Genomic DNA, 12,351 nt, shown 5'->3' on the forward strand with positions numbered 1-12,351 from the left:
GGTTTGATATTGTGAGTTGGTATGTTCCCATTTAGAAATCTTGCTGTTGGCATTACCCAAACATACTGAACTCAGTGGAAAGGCTCCTGGATGTTTGGATGAATCTAGAAGAATCCTCTTTGGAGCCAAGAATTGGCCTTGTACTGAAAATTGTGAAATTGATGCAGATACTTAATCACATGATGTGCATTTTGACCTCCCATTTCAGATGCTGACATGTGTTTTCTTGTTACTATTTAAAGGTCAAATGGCTGGTGATCACACACGACTGGAATTCCACAACATAGAAACAGGAATAATAACAGAACGGCGCTACCTGTCTTCTGTGCCTTCTAATTTCATTGGGCATCTCCAGAGCCTTACATTTAATGGCATGGCATACATTGACTTGTGTAAAAATGGAGACATCGATTATTGTGAGCTAAATGCAAGATTTGGGTTCAGGAACATCATAGCAGACCCTGTAACCTTTAAAACAAAAGCAAGTTATGTTGCGTTGGCCACGCTACAAGCATATACATCTATGCACCTTTTTTTCCAGTTCAAAACAACCTCTCTGGATGGATTGATACTTTATAACAGTGGCGATGGAAATGATTTCATTGTGGTTGAATTAGTAAAAGGGTATGTATGGATTAGCATCACGACAAACCCAGTCTATTCAAAATGTATATACAGGAGAAATACCAGGGAAAGTTTAGGATGCACATCTTTATCTGACTGGGCATATATGGTTGATGAGTGTTTCTTCATGTTAAATTTTATGCTTTATTGTGACTCTTTCTTCCAGATGAAGCTAGATGCCTGAACAATATGAAAGTAAATAATAGGTATCACTTCCATAGTGTTTACCACAAAGAAGTATTATTCATAGCCTCCTTCTTGTTCTCTCTCTACGTATGTATGCATGCGTTGGTACATGGAGTGCTTGTTACTTTCCAGAAACTTGGGGCTGCAGCTCAGCTCGTCTAAATGAACGGTGATTTCTCTGAATTAAGGTTGTTTCCACATCTGATATTGGTTGTCTTCTGGTTTTACCAGCACTACTGAGGCATACAAGGAAATAGGAAATATTAGACCTATTAATTAGTGCCCCCTTGCTATGTAAAGAAAAAGGAAACTTTTCCAATTTTTTCTTTTTGCCTAGGTATTTACACTATGTGTTTGACTTGGGAAATGGTGCAAATCTCATCAAAGGAAGTTCCAATAAACCTCTGAATGACAACCAGTGGCATAATGTGATGATATCAAGGGATACCAACAATCTCCACACTGTAAAGATCGACACTAAAATCACAACACAGAGCACAGCGGGAGCCAGAAATTTAGATCTCAAAAGTAAGTACAGTAATTCCTGTATGACCTACACTGAGGGTCATTACAGAATGAAAACGTGAATAAATCATATATGTGAAGTACAGTATAATTTTGTAATACCATATGAAATGCTTTACTTGGTAACAGTTAACATGATCACAAGAGGTGGCATCATCTTTATGTTAGCCTGACAATGCCAGTTTAGTGGTAGTTCTGCACAATTAGGTACAACTTTAAATGTGTGAAAATGCCACAGGAAAGAAAGTAGGAAATGGTAAGAACACAGAGTGGCCAATATGCACCAAAACGTATTGGGGGACTAAAGGAGCTCTAAAATGTCTGTGAAAAAAGCTTGATTTTTACATGAATGTAAGCTATATAAGTGGCATGCAGAAACCACAGCCCAAGCTTTACATTATGACTACAAAAGGTTTGCAGAACTGATGATCTCTGTTAGAGAATTGAGGAACATTTTGATCTGTCCCCTGCACAGCATTCCACATATAACATACCTTTTGTTGGGAAAATAAAGACTCTGCAGTAATTTGATACCATAAAATATCTTGTAGGTAAAGTGTTCTTACGTGGCAGCCCTCCAAGGAATCAGTTAGAAATACAAGTCGCCAGATGTATTGATCCATAAACATACCTAAATAGGTAATATGTTGTAATTTCAACTGCAGGGTGGGATAAACTTTGTTATAGGTCTAAACCTACATTTTATAGGTCCAGCTAGATTCTTAAGATCCATTTTTTATAAACCAAACTGATAACGTATGTATAGTTTAAAATAAGTAATAATAATTTAGTAATAGTTTTAAGAATGGGCTTCTGAAAAGCTAATTTGCATCAGAGGAAGATACCTTTTTGAAAGGATCTATAAGTATACTTTTGTAATACTGCTTACTTAATCAGACACAAGAAAAATATGTTCTGGTCATGTGAAAAACTATCATGTATTTAAACATTCCTTATAAAAGTTCTTGTTAGGAAAATCAAAATTTCATAACAGTCAAAGAAAATTCAATATCTCAAAAGTCTCAGAATGTTCAAAGTAGGTATTAATATTCCATCAAGAGCTTATTCCTTGTTGGATTTTCTTTTAACTACTTCTGAGTCCCAGATAATGAGCTGACCTTGGTAATTATTTTGGATTTTGTGATATTTAACGTTTGCTTCATTTGAAAGTGCTATTAACTTTGTAAGAAAGACAGATCTTGATATTTCGTAATCTTCAGTAAGAGATTCTTCAGCAGAAATGCTTTGTTTAGAAATTAAAGCTTTTCAGCTGGCTCACGTGCCATTCTTAAAATTGTGTTTGAAATTTGTGCCATGTTATTTCTCATCTTTGCACCCTTGGAAATGTGGTCGATGTTCATTGAGACAATGTAATATTTAATCGTTATTTTTGAAGCTGTAGAGAAATCAACTATTCATTGACATTTTTTGCAGTGCTAAGTACTACTTACACGTATGCGTATGTAGGTATATGTATTTAATCTGTGGGGTTTATTCTCAGTATCTTAATTGCACATAGGGAGGAAAAATCAGCCTGTTAAGAACTGATAACTAAGTTAACACATTCATTTTATTCTACATCTTTTTCAAAATGAATGTGGTGATCTGGTATGTTGCTTTATTTAAGAAAAGGGAAAAGGTTGAACAATATGCTTAACTGAAGGCACTAGAGGGCACTGTTATTTCACTAAATGCACTTATTGCAGTCACAGAGGCAGCTCATCAGGGAGGATAACTTATAAAATCCGACATTCCTTTGTTTTTCTCACTTTGAAAATTCTGCTTTTGCTTTTACCCTTTTGAAGTGAAACTGTTTCCATAGCTGGTGCATTTTCTAACCTTGAATTCTATCAGAAAAAAACCCTGAAGAGCATGAAAAAACATACAGGGATTTGAAGTGAGGAAGGTGAATTGTGTTAAATGATGATTTTCTGTAATTCACAACCAGGAAACGTGACTAGTAAAAGAATAACAAGCCTGACATGTTCGGTACAGTAATATGTAGGAAGCATCTTGCTCAAACTGGTCTAGTATACACAGGTCCTCAATTTCTGGTTTGGATTGGAAGGAGCCTTAAATTTTATCTAGTTCCAACCCCCCTGTTTTTAATGTGTTCTACTATATTTTGCTTAGTCAGCTTCCCTTAAATATGGCACAGCATCTATCATGAGTATTTTTGTTGGATTTTGGGGGAGCTTAAGCCAATACGTTTTAGCCATTCCTTTGCATTCAGTTGCAATGCTTTCCTGTAGCTTGTTCTTTTCTGTTTTATGTCAGTGTTTCGTATGATGACACATCTCTGTTATGCTAGAAACACTCCATACACTTTACTGACACAAGCAGCTATGGTTAATTCATTCATGTGTTATTTTAGCCCTAGCAACAAAGCAAATTCAAACTTACACTTCCTGGTAATGATATCAATAATTCTGTTTAATCAGAGTTCACATTAGGTGAAATACAAATGTGTAATGATAATATAGAATCTGCAGCCTTTTTGAGTAATTGTAAAGTTACCAGATTTCAGATGCTGAAATCCACGATAATCCTAGAAAGATAAATCACATACATGCAGTTTTTTGCAAATACACAGGGAATTTGGTATGAAGATAATGACACAGATTGTGTTGTAGAGCCTGCACAGCATGCCAGTTGCCTGGGAAGGCAGGCAGTTGCCATAAAAATATGGGAGAGGATTTACACTATATATTTCCTTTTGAGTGTACAATTTGGCTGGATAACATAGAAGGGTCATTATTATAGACCTGGGTTCCCTGCATAACCTCTGGTACCATTGGAGTGGGTACCCGTGGAAACACTTAAATTCTCCAGCTTAATTATTGCTGTAATTAGATGGGTAAAGTACAAATTGGAGACAAATAAATGAATGAAAATCGTGCTGTGTTTGGATTCCAAGAACTGCGTTATTTTTCCTAGCAGAGAAAATTAGCACAGCGTACTCGTCTGCAGTCCTAGCAGATAACCCGCGAAGATAAACGAGTCTTAACAGCAAAGGCAGTGCAGCTCAAGCCTGCCAACATTCAGTTACACAGCCAATTTCCTTTTATGTGTTTCATGAGCAGATTCGCTGTCCTGCTTTCAGCATAGCTCAGATAGTTAGCATGGCTACAACTCAAGACATTCACTGACCAAAGTAGTTGGGTAAAGGGGAATTCTTGCCACTGCGCTTGGTGCTCTTATGGTCTGAGGGGTCCGAGTAGCCTCGAAAGGGCATGAAAAAGCAGGTGAAAGTGAAATTTGACTTATGCTCGTGTTCCTTGCTCTTGCTGAAGAGAAGATGTCTCCTTTGTTCAGTCCTGTAGGTATTACAAAGTCTGTGCTGTCTCTTCCCTCTCCACGTTTTCTTCCTGGGGTGTGGGAAATTGAAGTACAGTCAGAATTTTTTTTTTTTAATAAATATTTGAAGACACACAAGCTGTTTTTGAGGAGGAACATCCTCGAGCGTGTCTTTGTATACAGTTACCTACTAGGGTTTCATCCTCCTTGTGCTTCTCTCCTACAGATAGAAGCACTATTTTAATGCCCAAAGTTTTCATCCACCTTCTTTAAACAGCAGAAGTACAAAAACTTACAAATCCACTCAGAATTCTTTTGGCATATCTATTAAAAAAAGAAAATATTTTTAGCATTTTAATTGTTTATAAATTGAAATGAAGAGTTGAAATATAGCAATCTTACAAAATGAAAAGCTGAGGAATGCTGCTGGTGGTTTAGATTTAACAATAAGTAGTTACAAACTTTTCGAAGAGTTGGTAGTTTCAGTACTTCAGTATCCCATCCTATTCCAGACTTTCTAGCTATGCTCTATCCTCCAGGCTGAACTGCAGTCATCCTAATTTTGATATGGCTGCTGTTGCTATGTACATTTGCTTTTTCATTTGCTGTTTTCTCCAATAATGTGTGAACAGTCTAGTCTAAAACATCTGAAGGAAAGTAGTGATATTAATTTCTGGTATGACCTCAGTGGTTTTATAAATGCACTGAAATATACTTCTTCCATGTACAAAAAGAATCACTTGGCAATTAATCCATCCTCATAAACGTTTAATGCAATTAACTAAATTACCAGTAGATTGACTAGCCTGACATATTCATTGATGATTTGTAATATCACTTAATCTATTGATATTTCATTTGCCTGCCAAAGTAGGTTATTCATGCTATGCAAAACTGAACTAAATTAGTCTTGATCATAAAGAAGATTTCTTGTTCCAGCAATGGAAATTGAAATTGTTTCCATTTCATTTAATATTTGTGCCTGTTGTTTTATATTGAGCTCATTATTGTTGTTGCTACATTATGTGCTCTTCTCTATATTACAAGGTGTCTATCAATGGCAGTGAGACTTCATATTTCTATTACTAAGACACAAAGCTTTAAGAAGCACAGAACAGTATTTTATAAAAATGCAAATTTCTACAAATGAAACAAGTATTAATACTTAAATTTCTTGAATAAACATGCATGAGCTAATTGTAATGACCTTGCCAGTGGGCTGTGAACTCTTCATGCAGAAATAATGTTCTCTTCCAAATACTGTCAACAGCAAATAGATGTTCCTAATGTGACCTGTTGGAGTAGACAATGGCAAATGCAGCTGCTGTCTTCCTGTTACTGTTGGGAAAGCAGAGGGAAAAATAAGGGAGTAAAACTAAGAGCTCTTCTTTGAGACTTTTTTGTGTCAAAGATATATGGGCAGATTAATGGTAGGTGATCAGAGAACCTGGTCAAATGCAAATTCCTTTATCATCCTTTCTTTGCAACTTGTCACATACTGCTTCTAAACAGCTGTGCTGTCTACCAGGCTGTGAAAATAATTTTGGCAATGCTAAGCCTTCAGAAATTGTATCCAAATTTCCAAAATCATGAGATGGCAGTGCTGCTGGGTTCAATAAAAATTAAAGAAAATACCCTAGTGCTCGTGCTGAGTTCTGTGAAGACAACATTGCAGTAGTCTTTCAGATCACTCCACGGTGAGAGAATGTTTGTTTTCTACTTCCTCTCCCCTCCCTTTTCAGTCTCTTACACACATACAACCGTATAGATTTGTCTACATTCCTACAGCTCTTTGGCATGCAGGTTATTACTGTTGCTGATGATGGAAATTCTTTCAAGCCCTTCTGGAATGCTAAGTAAAAGTTATGCTAGGGATAACACAGGAAATATGTATGCTTTTAAAACTTACAAGAGAAGTGGATATTCAGTGTAAATATGAAATATGTGCCACAGAATCCTAGCCCCCCCCCTCCCCCCTAAGCCAAGAAGAATGTCCTGAACTTGTCTTCAACCTGTACTGCCATGGGTATGAGAGCTCTGACTGAGCAGTCCTTTTTGCAAAAGAGCTGTTTAATGTAATACCCTCAAGGTCTGGAGGTGATTGTCTTGATCGAGAGGATAATATTACATAGGAAGTTTCCCTCTGCAAACCTACATTCAAAATTAGATTGTTTGACCTCTCAGCTTTTTGGTAGTTTTATGTGGAGAATCTTGCCTGAAGTACTAGCTAAAGGAAGGGTTTTGTAGATAATGATCTCTGAGGATGCCTGTTGTGAAGAGGAGATCCTCACTGTTTTGAAAACAAGCGCTGCAGAGAGCATGTGTTGGCTGTTAGAGCAGAGAGTGAGTGAATGACTTGAGAAGAGTATCAAGAGGAAGGGAAACCTGAGTACACTATGCCATGCAAATTCCTGCTTCATTAGATTTTGTCTATTTTTCAGATGTATACAATGTACAAAAGTGGTCAGAACAGGAAAGAAATGAAGGATGTTTGATGTGCTTGAATGCCTCGTCTCTCCACCACAGCCACCCCCCTCATACAGAGTAATTCGCATAGCATCAATTCTGTGGGAGCTGGATTACCCCACTCATTTATATGGCAATTAGATTTTATGATTTACCATTTGACATGCATCACCAACTTTCCTCGCAGTCCATTGGACAAGCAGACTGCTTTGGTTTTAAATCTGTTTAATCTTTTTCAATGCCAGTGCTTTCCATCTAGTCTTCAGCATAGGGAGTGGGAGGAAGAAGCAAAGAGAAATAAAGTGGCTGGGAATATGAGAATTGTTATTGTCAAGAAAATGCTAAATGTTTTGGGGTAACTGTTTCTTGTTTGGGCATATATGTTGTTTGAGAAAGGGATTGTTGGGGAAAAGGTGGATTTTAACCTGGAGGAATCTAGGGGAATGTTCAGACTTGAGAACTTTTCCTCTTGAGTATCTACTTCTGTCTATTGAAAACTTAGCTTCTAAGGACATTGTCGTGTCGTTGCTGTTTACACACACGCATTTTCTATCACATGGCTTTACTTGCTTGTGAAACACAGGCATATTTGCATAACTGCTGAGCAGTTCTGAACAGAGCCAAAAAATGTAACAGGAGTAAAAACTGAGCACCAAGAGGTGACTACAGGAGTAGAAAACACATCCAGGAAGTGTTCAAGGCCAGGTTGGACGCGGCTTGGAGCAACCAGCTCTAGTGGAAGGTGTCCCTGCCCATGGCAGGGGGTTGGAACTGGATGAGCTTTAAGGTCCCTGCCAACTCAAAGCATTCTATGATTCTTTGAAATAACTACAATATGTCCTATACACCAATAAGGATGACTAAAGAAAACCAACAGTGCCAGCATTTCAGTGGTGGTGATTTCTGTTTTTGAATACCCTTAATGGAGTATTCAAGGAAGATACTGAAAGCAGTGTAGAATTGGGCTAAAAAGATCAGTTTCTGTATTTCTTCCTGAAAGAGCGACTTGCTAACTCAAATTCCTTTTTTTGCCTGTAATTGTTTTGCCTTGCTTGGTTATCAGTACAGGGAATGTGGAAGATGGAATGCGGCGCTTCTCGCATCATAAAACTGCCTCTTGCCCAAAGTATTTGAAAGGACAGATAACTCAGCAGAGCCTGGACAAGTAAACTAGCTGCCCTTTCCCTTCGTAGGTGAGAGAGAGTCTAAAAGTGATGGAATCCATCATTCCAAGAGGAAAAATGTTTGAAAACCCTACTTTCCTTCACAAAGAAAAAAAAAATCACATCAAAATCAAAAGACTCCAACTACACATCAATACTGAAGCTACAGAATAGACTCTTTGAAGTGAATAAGTGGGCATAAAACACTAAGTTTGCATGTTTCCTGTCTTCCCTCAAGTGCCCTTGCAAGTGGTAGACGAAATTCAGTCATGCTTTGCTCTATCTCCAAACAGGCCTGTCAATGTGAAGCAAGTGCATATTATCTGCTGTAAAGGGAGATTTGAAAAGCCATATGCTGGGAGCGTATGTGCTGCAGAAGCTGTGTGGATGCATCATTTAAGTCTTTGTCAACTGTCCTTCAATTTATTATTGGGTTATGATCACAGCAGGCTGCTTGATTTATTGCAAAAAAAGAAAAAAAAAAAAAAAACCCAACCAATTTCATCAACATTTTTTCAAAAATCAATATGGAACAAAAAGTAACCATTTATTTATGAATAATGAAAGTGGGGAAAGACACTGGAATCGCCACTTATCTACTAGTCAGGACCAGTTCCTTTTCTAAAGTGTGTGTGTTGAAACCCCACATCTGAAAAAAAGACGCCCATTGCACCAAGTAAATGGTAGGTAGGTGCTTTTGTATGCTGGAGAAGGGAGAAGGTCATTAAGGACAAATAGGCACCTATATTTTATTTAATGACAAAGGCATCTGGGTGACTACCTGACATTTTCATTTGAGACAAGGTTTCTTGGTTCATAGAATCATGGACTGGTGTGGGTTAGAAGGGACCTTAAAGCTCATCCAGTTCCAACCCCCTGCCACGGGCAGGGACACCTTCCACTAGAGCAGGTTGCTCCAAGCCCCTGTGTCCAACCTGGCCTTGAACACTGCCAGGGATGGAGCAGCCACAGCTTCTCTGGGCACCCTGTGGCAGTGCCTCACCAGCCTCACAGGAAAGAATTTCTTCCTAATGTCTAATTCCAGATCAGGATTTGTCTATTGTGTTTATGTCAGGACATAATCAGCTTCTGTGAGAGTAATTTATTTCTACGTTTCAGTTGCCTCCAAAATACCATGAGCTGGGATTGTGTGGGTCATCTTACGTTGAGTTCCACCTGGTACTTCATTGTGCAACTATTAAGATACTCTAAAGTGATTTCTCTTAATCCTGTAACAACAAATCACCTGTTTTATTGAAGGACTTGAAGGAAGTGAGCACTTTTTTCTTTTGAGATAAGGCTTTCCCTATGGTATTTCTCAGTCTTTTCAGTCCTCAGTCCTCTTTGCCTGCCTGAGGGAAGAAGCTGTTATATGCTTGATCATTTTGAAATAGCATCTTCGGAGAAAAGTGTGCCTGACACCTCGGCTTCACCACCAGCCAAATGTTCCTTTGTATCTTCATATGTCATATAAAGGAATTGCAGAGATGCCCGTCATGCTTTCAGAACCCACTGTAATGCCAGGGCTATCCACTTCCTTCTTGGAGAGCAATAGCTCTCTGGCACACTGCAGAAGCGCTCTTGTTCCTAGCTGTAGTAGTGATTTAGTGAAACTAGACAGAGAAACTTCCTCCAAATTGAAAGAGAAATGAACAGCTGAAAGTAGAGTTGAAACCAGCAGCACAGTGAGACACAAAGAGACAGAATATCTGCTTTTGGAAAGAGTGATGGATTTGAAGATGCATTTGTGCAGCCATGTAAAAACGTTCCAGGGATATTATCTTTATAGGTTATAAAAAAGCCAAGCCACAATTCCTTCTACTGTTCCATTTCCTCCTTTTTCGTTTGTTTTCATTCATACATAGAACTATATATGAATGAATATATATATGTGGTGTTCATTTGTCATCAAGAAGGAACACCAGATATGTACAGCAGAACACAGATTTCGGAGAGTAGAGAAGCTGAACTATATCCTGGTTGAAATACTTGATCCCTGAGCAGTATTCACATGTTGCTGTTAACCATTATAAACACACAGATATGCTTCCCCCTCTGCTAATGCTTGAAGACAATGGTAGTCATTAAATGAAACAAATAGTTTTTGCCTGCCAGCACGTATCATGTAAGAATTCTTGGCTGTGAACACGAATCGGGAAAGGAGGAAAGTCTATGAGGTGACCCATCAGCAATGTCAATAGTGCCAAATATTAAGGTACTTCTGCTAGTTATCCAGAAAAGAAACAAATAGAACAGCATCTTCAGTTGTTATTTTACCTTTCTTTGGTTTAGCATTTGCAAAGTTCTTATTTTGAAGAGATGTAGAGACTTGAGATAAAGAAAGCATGAGGTGTTACAGAAGGATTTGGCAGTATTTGTTTTACCAACAATTGCGTGTGACTCACTGTTGTGTGGTGCTCATAACTGTGATTCCAATAATGAATACATTAAGAACTTGAGCTCATTTATTAGCAGGCAGTTTGCTTCTGTTAAATTCACTTGTTCTTCAAAGCGCAAATCAGCTCTAAATCAGAAAAAAAGATACATAGGTGTAAGCAGGGAAGCTCCTGTTGGAATAAATGAATATCTACATTACCTCTAAAAGATATAAATTAAAACCACTGAACTCTTCTCTTTGTCAGTGCTTTTAATATAACTGACCAGTACTATTATTTTCATGATTTATAGGTATAGCTCTGAAAGTGCTGCCTTCCCATTGATTCCTGTGGCCTGCAGGGAACATGCCAGTGAAAAATACTGTAGCATACTTTTTATGTGCCTCAGAAATTATGTGAGGAAACAATCCTCCCTCTGTATAAAAAGGGGGATAATTCTGTGTACTGGCTCCTAATATAAAAAAGTAAGAGACTTAGGAGACTAGGGAGTATCTCCTTTCAAACTAAGTCATTTATTTGAGTCTTCTCTAGAGATCAAAAAGAAATTCAGAAGGAAATCTTGGAGCACTCTATTCTCTTACCATTTCTTTACTACCAGCTGCTTTGTTATGCCAGTCAATATATTTTATATGAATTACTTTCCTTTGTAAATTAAGGAAAGTCAGGATAGTTATGGAAAAAAAACAAAACCCAACAACTTTTTTAAGAATACACGTGAAAATCAGGATAAACACAATTTTAGAAAATGCGCATACAAGAGGTAATAGCTAAACTTCAGTTCTAGAAACTATGGCCCTTGTCAAAAGTCCCTCTCCAGCTTTCTTGTTGGCCCCTTTAGGCACTGAAAGCTGCCCTGAGGTCTCCCTGGAGCCTTCTCTTCTCCAGCTCTCTCAGCCTGTCTCTATAGCAGAGCTGCTCCAGCCCTCGTAGCATCTTCGTGGCCTCCTCTGGACTTGCTCAAGCAGGCCCATGTCCCTCTTGTGCAAGGAGGAAACTACTTATTCATTGAGATGAATGTGAAAATGAAGCATGTGATTAACCAAAATAAAAGTAGCTATGCAAAACATTTGTAATGGCAGATACAAAAAAAAAAAAAAAAAATAACCAAGTGTAAAATCTTGAACTACTTTTTATTAAAAGAACCCAAACTGATTGTTAATTCCAGTTTTGTTTGGCATCAGTAAATTTTGTCTCTGAGAGAAAGTGTGTTTTCATGCCATGAGCAGCAGGCTTAAACCACATTTGGTATTAAATCTAGAAAAGGTTTATCTCAGGGTTGTAAAAAAATGTGTATAATTTATAAACAGTAAAGTCTTACAAGTCAATATGGTTGCTCAATACATATGATATGCGTTAATGTAGGGTATTAGCTAGTGCAGAACCAGTACGCAAGTTATTTTGAACATCAACAAAGTTAAAATACTACCCAGAACATGTCTTAGTGGATATTGTGGCTTCAGTGGTATATAATGATCAGTTCTAATTATCAATAATCTTAAGACTCTGTAAGTAAACACCAGAGTTACAGTTTATTTAGGCTTGACTTAATATATCATACTTTTGTGCATATGATACTTAGCTGAAAATATTCCAGTGTGTATTTTCAGGAGCAAATATTCTGAGTTCAGTTTCATATGCTGGTACACCGACCTGGGCTTCCACTACCCATCCATCATAACTGACAATTGCTGTAT

The 12,351-nt window shown here is 37.7% G+C and overlaps 1 protein-coding gene across 35 annotated transcripts in view; it reads left to right on the forward strand.

Moving 5' to 3' along the window:
• NRXN1 (neurexin 1) overlaps nucleotides 1–12,351 on the forward strand; it is a 676,494-nt gene that overhangs the window by 305,176 nt on the left and 358,967 nt on the right. For all 35 annotated transcript variants that reach the window (XM_030499078.1, XM_030499116.1, XM_030499117.1 and 32 more), the window contains 2 exons: nucleotides 243–624; nucleotides 1,148–1,338. In XM_030499078.1, the coding sequence (XP_030354938.1) occupies nucleotides 243–624; nucleotides 1,148–1,338 (573 nt within the window). The remainder of the gene's footprint in view (nucleotides 1–242; nucleotides 625–1,147; nucleotides 1,339–12,351) is intronic.

This window comes from Strigops habroptila, chromosome 10, assembly GCF_004027225.2.
Source record: "Strigops habroptila isolate Jane chromosome 10, bStrHab1.2.pri, whole genome shotgun sequence".
Taxonomy (NCBI): domain Eukaryota; kingdom Metazoa; phylum Chordata; class Aves; order Psittaciformes; family Psittacidae; genus Strigops; species Strigops habroptila.